The sequence below is a fragment of the Arachis stenosperma genome, chromosome 4 (genome assembly GCF_014773155.1).
Source record: "Arachis stenosperma cultivar V10309 chromosome 4, arast.V10309.gnm1.PFL2, whole genome shotgun sequence".
Classification (NCBI taxonomy): domain Eukaryota; kingdom Viridiplantae; phylum Streptophyta; class Magnoliopsida; order Fabales; family Fabaceae; genus Arachis; species Arachis stenosperma.
Window position 1 is genome coordinate 149,615,078 of NC_080380.1, and position 22,236 is coordinate 149,637,313.

Genomic DNA, 22,236 nt, shown 5'->3' on the forward strand with positions numbered 1-22,236 from the left:
GCGGGCAGAGAGAGATTGCTGAAATGGGAGGAGAAAGAGAAAAGAGGTACGAATTTAAATTCGTATTCATCTGTTACATGATTTAAGGAGATATTGAGTAGACTTGACATTATTAATCATCATGACAATATTTGTATATTGTGTAAAAAGGATATAGAATTTGTACATTATTTATTTTTTGCTTGTGAGTTCACGTGGCAGGTGTGGTGTGCATGGTTGACGTTTACTGATAGAGTTTGGGCCATCTTGAAAAGCGTTAAAGAGTTCTTTGAAAATTGGACTGGAGTAACAGGTGGAAAATTTGAGCAAAGGAAATTGCTGATAGGATTCTATACGGTCATTTGGAAGGAGTAAAGATTCTGTCTTTTTTGAGTTACAAGGAATGGTGTGAAGTTGATCCGTTTGGTTGTTGATGACAATGTCGGAAATGACAACGGATAACATCTTTTTATTTATGTTTGTATTTGCTTTTTGTTGTCCTTATTTCTTTTGCTTTATTTTATTGTGTTGAACTACTTATGTTCAAAAAAATTTATCGATAAAATAGCTTATCGATGGTATCAAAACGCTGTGTTTCTTTAAATTAATTTTATCGACCGCGGCTTAAACTCCGCTTCTATAAAGGCCATCCTAACATCCATCGGTAAACCGATTTAGCGTGGTAGATTCTTGTATTTTATTTAAATGAGATTTTAAGACTTTGATTATTATATTTTTAAAGTGCATTTTTAATATTTATATTAAAATATAAGTATATTTTTATGTTTTATTTTTTATTTTATAAAGTTATTATAAATTATTTTATTATAATTTAATTATTTGGATTAGACTATATAATTCAATTGGTTGAACGTCTAAATCAATATGATTCAATTGTTTGAACTTCTCAATCAATATGTCATTAATTAGATTAGATTGATACCCAATTTGGTTTTGAAAACCTTGTTGAGGATTGACTTTCGCAACTATTACTTTTTTTTTTAATTCTTTATCTTTTTCTTATATATTAACATAATTATTACGTTATTTTTATTGGATTAAAAGTAACAGAATCGGGGGAATGGATCTTCTAACTTTTCATTGTTTTTTTTTTCTATTTAATTTTGGTTTTATTTATTAAATTAAAGGTAAAAGATCATATTTTATCCTTTTAATTTTTTTTCACTAAAAAAAATCTATTTCCCAAAATCGATCCAATTCGACCTCTTAAACCTCATATTCGTGTAAAGTATTTAGAAAAGAATTCAGAGAAAAACAAAATATTCTTTATATATTCTTCTTACTTTTTTTATTAAAAAAAATCTTTTTTACACATTAGACACTACCAATTTTTAATTTAAAAAACATTAAATCAAATTTTTTATCAATGAACCCAAAAAAAAAATGTGGCAAGACGGTAATTAAAGAGGTAATGTATTAAGAAATAAAAACAAAAACTAAAAAACATTCACACAATCACGTAGCGATAAGACAACTAGTACAACAGGAACATGCATGCAAATTCAAGTGAGAGAGTGGTAATGAAACCCCAATTATTGGTCCAACTCTATTTGCATGGGTGGAATAAACTTATTTGATTTGTTGTTTATCATCGTTTGAGAGCTGCATCTTCTTCTGATTTTGAGACAAAATATAAGGATACATAACCGATTCATTGTGAGAGGAGTGTGAAAGCCCAAAAAAATGTTTTATCTGGTATAGCGCCACAGCATCCAAGTCTATTATACCATCCTCTAGCGTTGAGCTGTTAAGTTTAAGAGTGTTATTGGGAAGTGTCCAGTACTTTGTAGCATTCAAATCTCTTCAGTAAAAAATAAATTAGATCGTGTCCAGTGTTTAATCTTATCTTTTATTGTTTTTTTTATTTATTTTTTATCTTACTTATAAAATTAAAAATAAAAAATCACATTTTATTTTCTCAAGTGTTAAAAAAATTAGAAAGAATCTATTTCCTCCAAAAATATGTCCCCAATAGTAACATCTTCATTACCCGAAACAAGTTCTATGACGCTACCCCTACCACCTCATTGTCCACCGTTATTAAATATGTAGAATCCTATCTTGATGTCTGCATCGTCGTACCTGACCCAAAACCCACAAACAATTAAGGGAATCATTTAAATAAGATGTTGATTTTATTTTTTACTAAAGATATTTTTATGTTATATTTTAATTAGTTTCTATATAATTTATTTGATGTTATTTGTGACATATTATTAAACTTTTTAAAAGATTCTTTTTAAAAACAATAAAATATATTTAAATTGAACTAAAACCAATAAAATAATAGATTAATTATTAAATTTTTTTAAATTATTTATATAAAAAATATGTCATACTCATTAATTAATATATATATATTTATAATTTTTTTAAAATAAAATTTATCATACAAAATATATCGATAATAAATTTAAGTCTCTTAAAATTTTTAAAAATAAAAAATAACTAATTTATATTCGTGCGAAATATAAAATAATTACTATATTATTATTATATTATATAGATTAAAAATTTAAAATTTACTAATTTAAAATTGTTTTTATTTTTAATATACGTATTAGAAATAAATAAAAATTTTATAACTAAATGTAGTGTAATAAAATATATATAATATTAATTAGTTTTTTAAAAATTCTAGAAAAGAAAATTAATATTATAAGAGTTAATTTCAACCAATATGATATAATATGTCACTAAAGATATTTAATGCAAAACACATTGAATATAAACTTTTGTTGAGTTTAAAATAATGTTTAATTGAATTTTGAATATTTTTATTTTAAAAAATTATAATATTTTAACATCACCTTTTTCATATCTTTTTAATTGAATCTTTAATTTTTTAAATTATATACCTTATTTATAATTAAAGATAATATTTCAACACCATTAATTAGCCACACATACAAAAATATCGGAACAATTATATAGTCATAATTATAATATAACTTTATAAGTAATACAATAAAATTATATATAAGTAATATAACTAAATTTTATCTGTATCTATAGTCACATTTCATAAATAATATAATCAAATTATATTTATTTTTATAATTAAAATATGAATAAAAATACAAAAAATTATCATGATGGTTAATTTCTTTTTTTATTCATATTTTTTATTATTTTTGTTGTGAAAAGTTTAACTATTTTAATAGTTAATTATTTTCTAAAAAAGATAATTGAATAACACAAAAAAAAATTATTAAGAATAATTTATTTAGATGTGATTAAAAAAATTGAATAAATTATATACGGTAAAAAATTAATATTATTAAAAATAAAATTAAAATTCATTTTAAAATTAAAAATAAAATTTATTTAAAAATAAAATTAAAAATCATGCTTTTTTTTCTTTTTTTCTAAAATTTATCTACGAGTAATTCTATAAGTATTTTATGATGATAAAAATATTAAACTTATACTAAAATTTATTCAAATAAAATTCAATTTTATTTTGTTAAACGTTAAATAAATTATTGAAAGAAATTTTGTTCTCTCCATTAGAGAAAAATGATAAACTTCCATATTTTTATTATGTTATGGCAATATTTTGGCTTTGTTATTTTTAAATTCATGATTGCACTTCATGGTTTTCACTTTTATCTATAATTTTTTGAATAATAATAATAATAATAATAATAATAATAATAATAATAATAATAATAATAATAATAATAATAATAAAGAAATGTGTCACAATAAAAAAAGAAGCACGTCATCAAATAATTTATCATCCGAATTATATATGAATCAAATCGATAATAAGAGGACTAATACAAAAAAAATCGAAAACATGACTAGAGATTTACAAAACCTTTCTTAAGTTCATAAAAAAAACGTTTACATTTGTGTGACATATAAAACAATTACCATATTATTATTATTATTACATTATATATATATATATATATATATATATATATATATATATATATATATATATATATATGGACAAAAAAAGTCTAACTGATTTAAAGTAAATTTTTCTTCTAATATTTGATTAAATTGTTCTTGCATTTAGTACTTTTTTTTTTTGGACTTCCTCTTACTTAAAAGTATAATCATTATAATTTTTTAATTATTATTGTTAAGAGTGTTCATAAATCGGATATGACTAAAATTTCGATCCGATCCGCACTAAACTCATTAGATCGAATTCGATATCCGCACTTTATATGTTTGGATCGAATATCAAATATATCCGTAAAATAAAAAATATTAAAATTTTTTATTTAAATAAAAAATTCAATGATTCTCTTGTTTACTTTTTAAACATATTTACTTATATCCAATTAGAGTGTGGATCAGATTCGATCCAATCCAATCATTTTATAGTTCAGATCATATCCACAAATTACATATTAGATATGGATATACTGTGAATTTATGGATATGATCAGATCTATAAATACCCCTAATTACTACTATAAGTTCATTGTTACAAAAGTGTGCTTCTTTTTTATTATAAACCATTATTATTAGATCTTAATTACCATTAAAATAATTTAATTGTCAACAAAAAGATCATAGTTATTGGTCTTGAAATTATGTTTGTGTTTTAATCTAATTTTAAAAGTTTTGATTTACTCAATTTAATCTCCCAACTTAGTAATTATGACTCACATTGGTTCCTGATCTTATTTTTGTCACAGTCTCATTGAATCGTTAACGGCATGCTGAAATGGACTAACGACTGCTACGCTCTACATTTTAGTGACTATTTGATGTGACAAGTGAACTTTTTTTTTACCTTAATTTTTTTCCAACAAAACACTTAAAACTCTAATTTGAGTCACAGATACCTAAGTTACAAAATCAAACTAAATAAATTGAAACTTTAAAAATCAGATTGAAACTTGAATATAACCTCAAAACAGAACTTTAATTTATGTAATGATTAATTTAAATGAGAATAAAATAAATCAAAATTTAACATAGTTTGTTCCAATCAATTATTTTTATGTCTTTAAAAAAAACTGTATTTAATAATAAATTAATTAATTTCTCCATCTTAATAAATAGTTATTTGACTAAAATAAAAGAAACTATTTTTTAGAATTTTTTAAAAATTAATTAATATTATATATATTTTATTATACTATATCTAGTTATAAAAATTTTATTTATTTCTAATGTTTATATTTAAAATAAAAACAAGTTTAAATTAGTAAATTTTAATTTATAATGTAATAGTAGTATAGTAATTCTTTTATATATCGCATAAATATAATGTAATAGTAGTATAGTAATTCTTTTATTATATCGCATGAAGGAATTTTCAACAAAAAATAAAGATCTTATGGGGGACGACAATTTTTCAACGAGAGTTTCAGATGTGACACTGTTATATAATTAAAGGGAAGAAATATGTGGGAACATGATGAAAAAAATAGGTCATTCTATAGCCTGATAAAACATCATATTCTTTTGATTTGTTTAAAACCTTCTATAACTTGTCCTCATCTGATCCTAGGGTAATTGAGAGAATCCTTTGAGCAATCTCATGTGAAAAACTTTTATGTATTAATGCATGGTTCTATTGCTTATTTTTTTTGTCGGCAAGTCTTTGTACCCAAAGGATTCAATTAGCAACCCATTGGTAATTTAAGCATCTTTATAATTATATTTATTATTATTATTTTTTAATTTTTTGTATATAAAAAAATTAATTTTAATAAATTGATAATATAAAATATTTTATACAATTATGTAATTACATTTATTTTTAAGTAATTAATAAAAATAATTACTATTTTTAATAATATTATATTATGTAATTAAATATACATATAAAATTATGTTACACTATATATCAAAATTAAATTAATAAAAAATAAATTATTTTTATAATTAATTCTCTATTATATTTAATTTATCACTAAAAAAAATATAATAATATCAATTTTTATATATCTAGTATTTGTGCCTTAATCTTATTTCATTCTCCGTTAACCCCACGCGCAAAAATAAAAATAAAATAAAATAAAATTAAAATATGGTTTAATTTCTATTTTTCTTTTAAAAAATGAATATAATTTCTCATAGAGATATGCTAGGGGGTCAGCAATTTTTGTGATTGTTAGTCATCAACTAGCCATCAATGATGATTTGATGGTATGAAATTGATGTGAGATTTCATCCAATACTCCTCTGCTGGTTACATACTGGCCAACATTCAATAAATCTGCTGGCCCCTAGACTTTTCCTTTCTCATATATATATCCCACTAAGTCTATGACAAAACATCATAAACATATTTAGATTTTGTGACACATAGATATGGCGAGTGTGAAAGTCATTTCAACAAGTACAATCCATGCAGCAAACAAAGCTTCAACGGTGGAGGAGGAGATTCAGTTAACTCCATGGGATCTCCAACTCCTCCTAGTTGATCCCATTCAAAAGGGCCTCCTCTACCGTAACGACCCGGTCACTCCACCGATCATAATCCAACACCTCAAACATTCCCTTTCATCCACCCTTTCTTTCTTCCCGCCGCTTGCGGGCCGCCTTTCCGTTACGGAACATGACGACAACACTTCCTCCGTTTTCGTTATTTGCAACAACTCCGGAGCGCTGTTTGTCCATGCAGTTGCGGATGACTACTCCGTTAACGATATCGTTAGTTCCGTTTACACTCCACGCTTTGTGCACTCTTTGTTCCCGCTCAACAGGGTTAGAAACCACGAAGGAACAACCAAGCCGTTGTTGGCGGTTCAAGTCACGGAGCTCAACGACGGTTACTTCATCGGGTGCACCATGAACCACGTTGTTGGAGACGGAACTTCCTTTTGGCATTTCATGAACTCTTGGGCTGAGATCTCACGTGGTTCGGAAAAATTGTCCAAGCCTCCCGTGCTTGAACGCTGGTTCCTTGACAGCGGCCATGGCTGCTCCGCGTCTGCCATACGGATTCCTTTGACGAAGGAGAAGATGATTCAAAGTGGTTTCTACAGTTTCGTCTCAGAACTGCAACGCGAGAGAGTTTTCCATTTCAGTAAAGACAAGATCGCTGGACTCAAGACAAAAGCCAACGCAGAAATTGAAGGCGAAAGCAAAAACAAAATATCTTCGTTGCAAGCGCTTTTGACTCACCTGTGGAGATCCGTGGTTCGGAACCAGGGTCTTGAGCCGGAAGAAGAGGTGAATTACAGGTTGCTGATAGGTGGTAGGGGGAGAATGAAGAGTCCAGCATTGGCGGAAAACTATTTTGGGAATGCGGTGCAGGATGGAACAGTGAGCATGAAGGTTAAAGAGCTTCTAGAAGGAGGGCTTGGAAAGGGTGCGTTGGAGATGAGAAAGATAGTTGAGTTGCACACGGAGGAGAAGATGAAGAGTTATTATAGGGGTTGGGTAAAGAACCCTAGGCTTCTGACCGAGGGAGGCATGGCTAGCAATGCTTTAGTGACAAGCAGTTCGCCAAGGTTTAATGTTTATGGGAATGATTTTGGGTGGGGGAAACCGGTGGCAGTGAGAAGCGGAGCCGGGAACAAGACCCATGGTAAGATAACGGTTTTTGCTGGGGCGGAAGATGGTGTTGACATTGAGGTTTGTCTTTCCTATGAGATATTGGAAGCTATGGGGAATGACCGTGGATTCATGGATGCCGTGTCGCTCCCCCGCCTAATAATTAACAAATTGAACTTTTTCGATCCATTAAAAAATGGTGAAAATTCAGTTGCAGTTGACTTTATGTGAAATTAATACTTAATTGTCGTTAGATAACATAAAGTCAACTGCACCTGATTTTTATCATTAATTAAAGTCTGTTATGTTTAAGTGTTTAACTCGTCAATCATCCACTCCCTCGTCATTGATGAATAAAGTGCAAGATCGATCTAAGTTAGCTAAGTGGATCGAACATCATATAACATCCAATCATGAATAAAACAAGTGATCAATAATAATATCTGTTCTGCGTACGTATATTATTAGTTGCATTAAATTGAGTTCACGGCTATATGTCTTATAAGTAAGTGTTTTAGAATTCGATTTTTTTTGGCATGTAATAATTTATTAATGAGAAGGGTTCTGTGTGATCTAAAATCAAGCATAAATCTTATGTCACTTTCTATAATAGAAAAACTGAAAATTTGTTAGGTACAAGCTACAAACATTTTATTAGAGATGGCAGACAAATCAATAAAAAAAGCATATGGCTGATGCAGTATAAAAAAGGTTTAACTGAACATAATAAACTCACATATTAGCAAAATTATTAACAAGAAAATTAAACTCAATCACCACCTATTTAAAGAACATCACTTTTACCTCGCTTAGAACTTTCGTTTTCTTCTTTTTTGAGGCATTTGCAATCTGTTTATCTAGCTTTGAACCTAACTTATTTTTTGGACGTCCTCTTGTTCGAACCCTTGGAGGGTTTTGAAACTCGTTAACAGATTCCAACAAGTTGGAATCTTCGTGAGATAACGAACATGACCCCTTCCTTTTGGCTTTTAGTTCTTCCATTTCAACTAGCATGTTATCGTAGACACGGTGCAGAATGGCAGTCAGCTCCTCAGATTTTGATGTGAATTCGCATATATTTTGCGAACGAAACACCAATTCGTCAAACCTCTTGCTTCTTGACTCCAACAGTGGCTCGTCGTGGCTACTCTTGATGTGTGTGTGTCGCCTCTTTACCTTCTTGCTCCATCGTTCCAATATATATTTTGGTGACACTTGGGTTACTCGCTCAAAGCTTAACACGCTTAGGACGTGACGGTACAATATCCCTCTTGACTCAAATAATAAGCACTGACATTTCACTTGGGATGCTACTGAGTCGTAAGTAACTGTAAACTTGTTGAATATTGAGCTGAAAACTTATTCTCCAACTTCGTATACTGAATAGCCTAAAGTGGAGTTCGTTAATCTTGTGATGCAATTCGCCTTCCCTCTGAATTGTGCTTGGACTTCCCTAAACTTTTGGTGAGTGTACACATGTTGAAACTAAGCTTCTATGGAGAATTTTGTTGCACACGGTATGACGGTGTGAAAATCTGTAGCATCCGATTCTCTCTCTATTTGCTCTCTGATTCTGAGGCAATTATTGTATTGTTTGACAAATTGGATTAGTGAGCTGTTCTGGGTAATGAACTTGTTAAAAAAATGAATGCATGCTCTCGCTCTTTTGTGTGCTTCTCATCCCAACTCAGAACTGGTGATCCAGATAAATTGAAACCCATATATGACGGTCTTCGTAAATATCTGCATAATACACCTAAATCAGACTATATTACACCCCAAAACATGCAATTTACACCTCTACTACAGATTTTAAACATCATTACCTAAAAACTAATTGTTGTCCACAAGACCATACTTCAGCAGAAAATCATTTCAATTCCTATCAAATGAACACATGTTGTTGCATACATTGTCGTTCTTTGGGGTGTCTTTGTAGTGCGCTCTGGTCTAAGATTGTCTAGGGATATTGTCTAGATACTCTCATGCTTTTACATTGATAATTTTGAGGGTTTGCATGTTTTTGTTAAACTCTGGAACTATCTATGCTCTAACACATGCTCACAACAATGATTTCAGGAGGTGCTTGTCCTTCCATCGCTTTTGAAAGTTATGCCACAAGTGTCATGTACAAAATCTGTGATGCACATTGGGCATAACCTCCTGCAGTGTCGATATGAGTCCCTGCAATTCACAAGTGACAATGATAACAATTCAGAATGGCCATAAGAATGGTACCAGTTCAGAATTTACAAGTGCCTAATGCTCAAAATATACTCTGGCTATACATTCATTAAATCCAAATAGTCCCTAACAAAACCATCATTAAATCTAAATAGTCCAATATATCATATATCGCGCTTCTATATATAGTACATTATACGTACCTTTTGCATGTCACTCAAGAAACACCAGTTATGCTCCTGATAAGGACCGATGTCTTCATGCAAAAGTTCTAAGAACCACTTCCAAGTTGTTGTGTTCTCAACAAGAACAATAGCCTATGCTATGGGATAGATATGATTGTTTGCATCTTGTCCCACGACACACATCAGTCATCCTCTATAGAAAGTCTTTAGAAATGCTACATCCAAATCAATCAACGGTCTACATCCATGTACAAACCCTTGCTTGCAACCATGAAGACACACATAAAAATTCTGAAAGATAGGGTCTCCCTTAGGCTATGCATTCACACCTAGTTTCACAGTAGATTCCGGATTTGACCCCCAACAACTCCTCTGTATAATCCCTAAACTTGGCATACTGGGTTGTTTCATCACCTCTCAAAATATTTCAAGCATCTCTTAAAGATCTTGTAATGGTGGTCCTATATAATTGAACTCTAGTTTTTCTCTTGAAATAGTCAAATACCTCACAATGCCCAAAAGTAGCTTGCTTTTTTACCTTTTCTATTAGGATTTCAGTAACCTACTTCCTAGTTGCACACCTATATTTTGTTTTTCTCTCACAAGTATGGTCATCATTAAATGTCTTAATCTATCAGTATGCATGCCTCTTGTTATAAGAATAATAGACCAATCAAGGACACTTTTTATTTTTACAAATAACACTAGTTCTAGTCCCTGAAGGACTAAAGATATCTAAACCATCCAATGAATATTCATAGGGGTTATACTCAGTTAAATTGCAAAGATCTTTATATGGTCTAAAGCAATCTGGACGAATGTGGTATAATCGTTTTACTGAGTATCTGGCCAAAAATGGATTCAACAATGATAATATCTGTCCATGTATTTTCATAAAGAAATCTGCATCTGAATTCATTATAATTGCTGTGTACGTTGATGATTTAAATATAATTGGGACTCCTGAAGAGATTCCAACAATTATAAAAACTCTAAAAGAAAAGTTTGAGATGAAACATTTTGGAAATACTAAATTTTGTCTCGGCTTGCAGATCGAACATAAAAAAAATTGGATCTTTATTCATCAAACCACATACACAGAAAAGATCTTGAAGATATTTTATATGAATAAGTCACATCCATTAAGTACCCTAATGATCGTAAGATTTTTGGATATGGAAAAGGATCAATTTCATCCTAAGGAAGAAAATGAAGATATCCTTGGTCCTGAAGTACCATATCTTAGTGCCATTGGAGCACTAATATATCTTGCAAATAATACACGACCCGATATATCATTTGCTGTGAATTTACTAGCAAGATATAGTTCCTCTCCAATCAGAAGACATTGGAATGGAATCAAACAAATCTTCCGATATCTTCATGGAACGGTTGATATGGGATTGTTTTATCCCTATAGATCCAAGTCACAACTAGTTGGCAATGCAGACGTCGGATACTTGTCTGATCCACATAAAGAGAGATCTCAAACAGGATACTTGTTTACATATGGTGGAACAGCTATATCATGGAGGTCCACGAAATAGACAATTGCTGCAACATCCTCTAATCATGCCAAAATACTAGCGATTCATGAAGCAAGTCGCGAGTATTTTTGGCTCAGGAGTTTGATCCAATATCTTCTATCATCATGTGGACTGATTGATCATAATATAGCTCCAACTGTCCTGTTTGAAGATAATACAGCATGCATTACTCAACTTAAAGGTGGATACATCAAAGGTGATAGAACAAAGCATATTTCTCCTAAATTCTTCTTCACTAATGATCTTCAAAATCAAGGGACAATTGATGTCCAACAGATCCGCTCAAGTGACAATCTGGTAGATTTATTCACAAAGTCACTCCCAAAATTCTCCTTTGAAAGATTGGTACATGAGATTGGGATGTGCCGATTTCGAGACATTAAATGATGTCGACAAGAGGGGGAGACTGTACTCTTTTTTCCTTGGTCAGGTTTTTTTCATTGGATTTTTCTTGACAAGGTTTTTAATGAGGCAGTCTCCATCACAAAGGATATTGTACTCTTTTTTCTTCACCAAAATTTTTTTTCCCACTGAATTTTTTTTAGTAAGATTTTAATGAGGCATATTCTTAAATGGTCATCCAAGAGAGAGTGTTGTGATAAGATTACCTGAGATGGATGCCCATTTTCCACAAGGCTCAAATTTTCAAAGGGAATCATATTTAATGAAGTTTGAAAATGATGCTCATGTATGCCTATAAATAGAAAACCTGATATGAAGTAATATACACAATTACAGCAATAAACAAATCAATTCTCTCTCTTTTTGCGAATACTTCTCTCTCTTTATATATATACATTATAACATATAATATTAGTAAATACATATATGAATTATTGTTATTGAGTTAATTATATTAATATTAGAGTCTTTTATTTATACATCTTTATTTTATATTTAATATTTTTATTTATTTACAACCATATTAAGACTTTTTGTATAATGGGCAAGTACAAAAAGTTTCAACCATTGACAGCAGTGACGGATCCATAAAATTTTGTGAATGGAACAAAATATACATAATATGATAATAATTTTTATAATTATAATTTGTTATTATAAAATATAATTAGTCTTTAAATTATCTAATCAACAAATTAAAATACTAAAATACTAATTTAAATAATAATATATAAATTAAAATTTCATTTTTTTAGTTTTTATTTTTTTAAAAGGATTAAATAATCTTTTTATTGTCAATACAATCAAATGTCTCTCTTTTTATATATGTCGTTAAATAACGATTTAAAAATTCATCTTCCATATGATTACAAAATCGATTCTTTATAATATTCATATTTAAAAAAAAAAATTTTTAACTGATGTTGTCCCAAAAATAACTAAAGTTAACTTAAAAAGACACCAATAAATAAACAATACTATTTTGATTTCTTATTTTATTGTTATTATTATAGATTTACCCATTTTTTATTTAATAGTCACTGTAAGATTAATATTTTTATTATTTATTTTTAATTTAATATTAATATTTAATAGTTCTTTTTTCATCGCCAATAAAAAATAACTCTAAAAGATGTTAACGATAAATAAGTTTCGAAAAACTAAATATATATTCTAAAAAAGGATTTTAGATGTCATATTTTGATGTAAATATTTTCAAGTAATATTAAAAAATAAGATATTTTTATTCTCAAAAATTTATAATTTTATATCAACTGAATTTTTAAAAAAAAAATTAATTGTGAATGATTAAATTTTTTTGAAAAATAAAAATATCTAAAAATTAAATTTTGCTCTAAATATTTTTGTGTATCTTCTAAATATTTATTCAAATATTGACAAAATAATTTAGATTAAATGAATATGTCATTTGTCAAATACAAAATTTTTTTGTCACTTTCAATAAATAAAATATTTATTAGTTATTTTTATCGTAATTTTCAAATCAATGAATGATTATTTTGTCTGTGAATTTTTTAGATATTAAATTATTAGTTACCTCTGTTTTGAACAAATAATCAAATATATATAATATATATACACGCTACAATAGTAATATTTATTAAATATATAAATAACTTTTTTAAAATTTTAAATTTATTTATTAATTATAATTATAAAATAACAAATCTATAGTTATTTCATTTTTTTTAAAGATGATTGTAACAAATTTATTTAAATCTTAAACTACTATTTATTTTTACATAATTAAAGTTAATGAATAAAGTAAAATTATAGTAAAATTAAATTTAATTATATAATGGAGCAAATAAATTTTTTTACTATATATTAAATAAAAAAATTTTAAATTCTACCGGCACACTTGCCCCACTTACTTACACATGAATCCGTACCTGATTGACAGAACTGAAAAGCTAACAGTATTGCTAAGATTAAAATAATAAAATACATTATGCGTGAAAGTTGCGGGAGGATAAGATTATTTTAATTTTTTTTCCCTTTCTTTTTTGGTTTTTGGGAGGATAGGATTGAAATCTATGTGATAGGAATCTTAGTTCTATAACTCAAATTTAGCGAATATGGTTTGTGTGATGTTTTTATATTTCTGAAAATTTTATATTAAAAATTATTTTAATATACAAGTTTTAGCGTAATATAAAAAAATTAGGGTAAAAAACCATATTAAGTCAAATGAGTCAAAAAATAACGTAAATACGCCAAAGCAAAAATCGTTTCAGCAATAAGCCAGAAGCTATTTTTATATAATTCGAACCAGCTTGGTTCGAACTTCATTTCTACATAATTCGAACCAGCTTGGTTCGAATTATATACAAACACATACACACACATAATTCGAACCAGCTTGGTTCGAATTACACACAAACACACGCACACACTAATTCGAACCAGCTTGGTTCGAATTACACACAGTAATTCATGGTATAATTCGAATTATGCTATTAAAAAATTAATAATTTATTAAAAAAATTTATTAAAAAATTTATTAAAAAAATTAATAATTAAAAAATTAAAAAATATATATTTTTATTTCATACGTTAAAAAAAAGTTAACAAAATATTTAATTACGAGACTTCTTTAAAATATTAATGAGCTATCAATTTGAATTCCATACAATACTTTTCTGTCCATTTTTAATAGTTCATGAATATTTTTAATAAATTTTTTAAATTATACTACAAAAATATTTTATCCTATGCAAAACAATTTAAAAAAAATGGCTTAAAAATGTTAGGAGTACTATAAAAATTTGTAATGTTATAATAACTTAGGTAAATACATGCATGTACTCAAATTTTAAATAAAATACTCTACATAGTCAATAATAATTTAAAAATGAAAGAAAATATTTTATTCCATACAAAATAATTAAAAAATATATTTATTCTATACAAAATAATTTAAAAAATGGCTTAAAAGATGTTATGAGTACTATAAAAGTTTGTAATATTCTAGTGATTTAGGTAAATACATGATAAAAAATTTTTTCTTTAATTTCTAAATTATTAGTGACTATGTGGAGTATTTCTTTAATGTCCTAAGTCATTAGGACATTACAAATTTTTATATTACTTCTAACATCCTTTAAGCCATTTTTAAATTATTTTGCATAGAATAAAATATTTTTGTGGTATAATTTAAATAAATTTATTAAAAAATATTCATGATAATTTTTTAATAAAATTATTAAATTATGGTGAGATATTACATGATTCGAATTACGCATAGGGAAGTTCGAATTACTCTGATTCAAATTATATGGTGAGCAATTCGAATTCTATACAATACTCTTCTGCCCATTCTTGATAGTTCATGAATATTTTTTAATAAATTTATTTAAATTATACCACAAAAAATATTTATTCTATGCAAATAATTTAAAAAATGGCTTAAAGGATGTTAGAAGTAATATAAAAATTTGTAATGTCCTAATGACTTAGGACATTAAAGAAATACTCCACATAGTCACTAATAATTTAGAAATTAAAGAAAAAATATTTTATCATGTATTTACCTAAATCACTAGAATATTACAAACTTTTATAGTACTCATAACATCTTTTAAGCCATTTTTTAAAATTATTTTGTATAGAATAAAATATATTTTTAATTATTTTGTATGGAATAAAATATTTTCTTTCATTTTTAAATTATTATTGACTATGTAGAGTATTTTATTTAAAATTTGAGTACATGCATGTATTTACCTAAGTTATTATAACATTACAAATTTTTATAGTACTCCTAACATTTTTAAGCCATTTTTTTAAATTGTTTTGCATAGGATAAAATATTTTTTGTAGTATAATTTAAAAAAATTTATTAAAAAATATTCATGAACTATTAAAAATGGACAGAAAGTATTGTATGGAATTCAAATTGATAGCTCATTAATATTTTAAAGAAGTCTCGTAATTAAATATTTGTTAACTTTTTTTTAACGTATGAAATAAAAATATATTTTTAATTATTAATTTTTTTAATAAATTTTTTAATAAATTTTTTTAATAAATTATTAATTTTTTAACAGCATAATTCGAATTATACCATGAATTACTGTGTGTAATTCGAACCAAGCTGGTTCGAATTAGTGTGTGCGTGTGTTTGTGTGTAATTCGAACCAAGCTGGTTCGAATTATGTGTAATTCGAACCAAGCTGGTTCGAATTATGTGTGTGTATGTGTTTGTATATAATTCGAACCAAGCTGGTTCGAATTATGTAGAAATGGAGTTCGAACCAAACTGGTTCGAATTATATAAAAATAGCTTCTGGCTTATTGCTGAAACGATTTTTGCTTTGGCGTATTTACGTTATTTTTTGACTCATTTGGCTTAATATGGTTTTTTACCCAAAAAATTATGTGAATCAGATAGTTTAGATAGTTTAATAAAAAATATAGACATGGAGCTATAGAAATACTTAATTTAATAACAAACTTTTTTTTAGTTGAATCAAGTCAATTATTTATTTTTGAGTAGATAGACAAAATATATATATAAAAAATATAGAAGTGACAAAAATATATCCTAAAAATTTAGAAAATAGTTTTAATACGCTTCAAAAATTATTTTTATTGGACAAATTTTTTTTGTTTATTATTTGAGTTTCATTAACATTAAAAAAAGTGTCTAGACAATACTATGGCTAAATTTTTAAAGTGATCCTTCATATTAAGTGTTGCACTAATTTTATTCATAAGTTTTTAATTGTACCATTTTAATCTTCGAAATTAAATTCTGGGCTCGAGTAACAAAAATTTTATTTTTTTGTCATTAAATTTTGCATACCAAAATATTTTTTAATAAATTATTTTTTATTGATTAAATTGTATTTTTATCAAAATAATTTTAAAAAATGTAATAATTAAATTATTTTTTTAAAATACTCTTCAATAATTTTTTAATTATTAAATTGTGATTTTACTAAAATTTTTGTTAGTAATTAGTTTTATTTTTTACTATTAATTTTTTGATATCGATATATATTATTTTAACATTAAGTAAAAAAAATATTACCATGATTAATATGTATAGCAATTAATTTATATTGATATCAAAAAATAATTTTACTAACTTTTTTATATTTAATGTTAAAATAATATATATTGATATCAAAAAATTAATAGTAAAATATAACTATAATTGTTAATAAAAATTTTGGTAAAATTATAATTTAATAACTAAAAAATTACTAAAGGATATTTAAAAAAATAATTTAATATTAAATTTTTAAAAATATTTTGATAAAAATATAATTTAATTAATAAAAAATAATTTATTAAAAAGTATTTTGGTAAGCAAAATTTAATAACAAATAAATAAATTTTTTGCTAAAGAATATTTTCATAAAAAAATTATTTTTTCTTGAAAAATAGATAAAGTTAATATTAGTTAACACAAAAAATTCAAAATGGATTAAAGAGGAGGTTTTTTTAAAAGTTATAAAGGAAGAAAATGTATATTTTACAAATAAAAGAGAAGAAAGTGTCATTTTAGCATCTCTCAAGAGAGAAAAGTAGAATTTTTTTCATATATATTATATTATTATATATGACCATTATTTATTTGCTTTTAATTATACTCAGTAGGGTTGTGAATATACATGTGTTTTGTCGATTTTTAGCAAATGGATGGTGGTTCGATTCTACCGGTCTGAGAGCGAAACTAACTCCTCTTTTGCAGGTACCAGTTTTCTATAAGTGCATCAAAGGCCCTCGAATTATACGAGCATTAAGATAGGAAATAAGATAAAAAAAAAGGTGAAAAAGACTAAAAGAAGTGAAAAATAAAGGATTCGAAAAGTAAACTGACTGAAATCGAAATGGTTTGCATTGAATATTAAAGAAAGCGATTAAAATGCCTTCGATTGGATCAAATGGCTTTTTGACATAAAACTTAAAGATACTGAAACGTAAATTGAGCAAATAAGTAAAGAAAACTTTGAATGTAAATCTGACAATGAAATTAAAATATGCTTTGAAGATAAATCGGACAGGAAAAGTAAAGTTTACAGAAATCGTAAATAGAAAATTAAAGATATGGATAGAACCCTATAGAAATTGAACTCGAATGCAGACTCAGGAATTTTCTGGGATATGAGTGTGCTTGAGTGTGTTTCTGAAGAAAAGTTCCAACCTCTATTTTCTAAAACTTACTAATATTTATAACCCACTTCCATAACTGACCATTAATTACATGATGCTACCTTGTATGCGAATTCTAAGATAACCGTTTCCGCTCTTTTGCTCATGAGTGTTACCAATAATTTTCTAACTCTGAGAAAGCCTTCGACTTCTCTATTCATGTAACTGTTTGATTCTCCATTCGAAAAACTATTCGATTCTTTGTTCGAGTAATTGTTTGATTTGTCAAGGTATTGAAATCGAGTCCGTGTCAAATAATTTCCACTTAACGATTGCACGTGCGTCTTTTCGACCTCTACTTCCTTGCTGACCCTTCACTGGCATTTCGAATCAGCTTAATCTTTCGAAAGTAATTATTTTGACTAACAAATTTTCCCCTAGGATTAATGTGTTTGCCTTCGAAGTCATTTATTGGAAGATGAAACACTTAATCCTAATCTAGTCTTCAGCCACTCTAACTGATCATAATTACCATTTACCTTCTCCATTAATTCTGACCCGTTTGACACGTCTCCCACGATTCACATTTTCTCTCTCTCCATCACTTCGCCTTCTTCGCAAAGTTACCTCCTTTCTCTTTGAATTCCGTCTGTAATAACAGCTAGACAAAAACTCCCTTTAAATTCAACACTTCCATCTTTGCTCAATTTTCTCGAATTCTTATTCTCTCAACTTCTCTTACATTCCTTTGCTCATTAGTGGCTGCTTCTTTGTCTCACATTGCTACTCAGGACAAGGGAAAATGTCCTATGGTGCAACCACCAGCTCCTCCGACCTTACATGTGCTAAACCAGGTAAATGACAAAGTCATCGATGACCCACACCTTCAATTTGATGACTCTAGGATCCTCATTTTCTTTACTGTGGGTGAAAATACCCATTATTTTATTGGTCCTATTGAAAATTTAGAAAGGGCGAACAAAAAACTCCCTTTCTTTCCCAATGCTCAAGGGGAAGATTTGTTGATTAGTCAAGCAAGAACAACAAACGCTTGTGCAAGAAATCCGTTCTATTGAGGCCAAGCAAGAAGAATGTGAGAAGCAACCTGATAAGGCCCAATATGAAGAATATAAGCAAGTCGAAACACTTTCAGTTCTGGACAGTGAAAGGGTTAAGTTACTTTCAGACTTGACAGAGCTTATGGCACCTTACGTTTCTTCACTTTAGAATTCAATACTTGTAATGATTTCCTTTATCTTCAGACTTATGAATTTTAATCCTAATTTAGCAAACAATGATATTGTTTCAAATACTTTCCATTTATTGAATTGATTATATTTTTGGATTCGATATCCTTGACTCAATATGCATTTCCAGAATATAATCCAATCACTTGGAAAGGGCCTTCCCAAGTATGGGACCATTTTTCAAGAACTCTCGATTTCTTTTCCATTGGCAAGATAACTTTCAAAACCAACTCACCTATACTGAAGCATTTTTCTTTTATTCGACGATTGTAATTTCGAGCAACAATTTCTTTTTGCCGAATCATGTTTTCAAGTGCCAATATTCGCTCTGAGTCTAATTCATTCAACTCATTAAACATTGCATTCCAATAATCATTGACTGAAAAATTATTTTGTTTTGACACCCTCCGAGTATTAAGATTAATTTCCAATGGTGGCATTGCATCATGACCATATACTAATTTATAAGGACGTACCTGTCGATCCTCTTAGTGAACTTCGATAAGCCCACAATACTTGACTTAACGTTTCATGCCAAGTTCGAGGTCTATTTCCGATTTGTTTTTTTTATCAAACTAATCAAAATTTCATTTGCCGCCTCAACTTGGCCATTGGCTTGTGCATAATAAGGGGTTGAAGTAACCATATTAATATTCCTCGAAGTTGCAAAATTCTTTATTCGCTGACTAGTAAACATAGTCCCTTGATTAGTACTCAATGTTTGAGGAATTCCAAATCGATGGATTATATGTTCCTCAATAAAATCTATTATTTCATTTTGTCCAATTTCTATTAAAGGAACTTCTTTGACCCATTTTGTAAAATAATCTATTGCTACCAAAATAAATTTATGCTGTTTCGATGAAGGGGGACGAATCAATCCAATAAGATCTAGATCCCAACCTCTAAACGGCCATGGCTTAATAATCGAATGCAACTCAGACGTTGGGATCTGTTGTATTGACCTATGCCTTTGACATTCTTGATACGCCTTTGCATATTCGATACAATCTTTGATCATGGAGGGCCAATAGACGTGATTTCGATATAGTACCCATTTCATTTTCATCCCAGCCTGATGAGCACCACATATGCCTTTATGGACTTCTCCTAGAGCAATGTCTTTATCTTCTTGATTTAGACATCTCGAAAGACTCCCGTCGATTTCTTTCTTATACAACTCATCAGCCATCAAGACAAAATTCATTGCTCGCAATTTTATCTTTCTATCGACTGGCATGCTAGAATTCTTAACACACTCAGCAATTCCATTCACCTACACACAAAATTTCCCTTTCATCTGCAGGCACCAAAATTTGATGGATACCGACCAAGTTTCTTAATGTTTCTGGGCCGATTCTATATCTTGAAGCAATTTGGGCTAACTCATTGGCGATCTCGTTCTGTACCCTTGGGATATGAACCAAGGAAGCTTTTCGAAAAGAAGTTAACAACTCCCAAGCCATTGCCCAACTTCTCATTAGTGCTCTTTCTTCTCCCTCTCATCTCAATGCAGCTCTGTGTGTGTGTGTGTGTGTGTGTGTGTGTGTGTGTGCGTGCGTGCGCGCGCGTGCGTGCGTGCGTGTGCATGTGTGTGTGCGCGCGTGCGTGCGTGCGTGTGCAACTCTGTGTGTGTGTGTGTGTGTGTGTGTGTGAGCGCGCGCGCGTGCGCGTGTGCGTGTGTTTGTGGAGTTTATAAGCTGAAAAACTCATTAAGTGTGCCTTTATATGTTGGACTTGGGCCCAACTTGAGTCCGGTCAAACTCGTTAGCGTTTTTATCCCGTTTGGTCCAACTTTGGAAATAAGTTAATGTTTGGTTACTGGCTTCATAATTACCTCAACCCTGTTGTTGTAATTGACCTGCCTCATGTGTTCCTTGGTGTGGACAATCTATAACCAAATGTTCCGGTGCACCACACTTGTAGCATAGTTTCATACCCAACCATCATGGCTTATTCGAATGGTAGTTCCCACACTCTTGACACCTCAAATCAGGGGAGTAAGCTCTTGACGACTTTGCTTCACCATTTCTCTTAAATTTCTGTCCTCTTGGTCCAAGGTAATCATCACGAGCTCGGTTGTCAGTATAACCACGATTTCCTCTCACCTTAGCTTCCTTCTTGGCACAGTCTTCCACCACCCTTGCCTTGTTCACAAGCTCGAAAAAGATTCGAATCTCCAAAGGAGTCACAATAGCCATAATGATATCCTCCAAGCCTCCTTGATATTTAACGCACTTCCAACTCTCATAGGACTCCGGGGCACCTTGACATATCCTAGAGAACCTACAGAGATTCTCGAACCTACTAGTGTATTCGGCCATAGACAACGAGTCTTGATTCAGCTGCATAAACTCTAAATCCTTAGTTTCTCTCATCGACTCTGGAAAATACTTCCTATAGAACGCCATTGGAGAGCCCAACATCCCACGTTGGTCTTGAAGGTAAAAGACCCAGCCTCTAATTCACAAACAAGTGTGGATTGAAACTCCCAAATCCAGATATTCTAAAAGTTGTAGATGGCAACCAAAAGAAAGTGCATTGGACCAAAATTAATGGTTCCATTTGGTTTATTGGGAAGGAATGGAAAGAGTTTCTTGAGAACTACTCTGTCTCACACGGCCACCTTTTGTTGTTCAAATACTGTCTTGTGACTTCATATTTTGGGGTCCAAATATTTGACAGCACCACTCTTGAAATTGACTACCCTCACCATGAACTTAACTATGATGATTATGAAGATTATTATGAGGATGATGATAATGAAGATGTTGATGATGTTGTGAAACTTCAATATGATCAATATCAATTGCCTTCTCCTACCTCATACTCTGCCAGTGTGAGGATGTCTGAGTTCGTATTGATGGAGATACCTCGATTGATGTTGATAGATCTATCACTAGGAGGGGTATGGAGCATGATAGGGAGCTTAGACATGCACCATCTTAAGAGCTAGTTCTCCCTCCTCAGCATGAGCAGCCAGAGATGCCTTAAGGATTCTATTTCCATCCTCGTGACTACTGGAATCAGTTGACCACATCTATTGGGGAGCTGATGTCTTCTGTCGACCAG

The 22,236-nt window shown here is 29.3% G+C and overlaps 2 protein-coding genes across 2 annotated transcripts; one reads left to right on the forward strand and one right to left on the reverse strand.

Annotated features, from left to right (window-relative positions):
* Positions 1-6,275: 6,275 nt before the first annotated feature.
* On the forward strand, positions 6,276-8,027 carry LOC130976570 (uncharacterized acetyltransferase At3g50280-like). Its single transcript, XM_057901459.1, has one exon. The coding sequence runs from the start codon at positions 6,289-6,291 to the stop codon at positions 7,705-7,707; it is 1,419 nt and encodes a 472-aa protein (XP_057757442.1). The 5' UTR covers positions 6,276-6,288; the 3' UTR covers positions 7,708-8,027.
* Positions 8,028-21,110: 13,083 nt separating this feature from the next.
* LOC130975952 (uncharacterized) lies at positions 21,111-21,575 on the reverse strand. The gene has a single exon (XM_057900663.1). The coding sequence runs from the start codon at positions 21,573-21,575 to the stop codon at positions 21,111-21,113; it is 465 nt and encodes a 154-aa protein (XP_057756646.1).
* Positions 21,576-22,236: the final 661 nt, after the last annotated feature.

Bases quoted from the DNA above. Each gene is read 5' to 3' on its own strand.
- LOC130976570 (XM_057901459.1), top strand. From the start codon at position 6,289: ATGGCGAGTGTGAAAGTCATTTCAACAAGTACAATCCATGCAGCAAAC.
- LOC130975952 (XM_057900663.1), bottom strand. From the start codon at position 21,575: ATGGCGTTCTATAGGAAGTATTTTCCAGAGTCGATGAGAGAAACTAAG.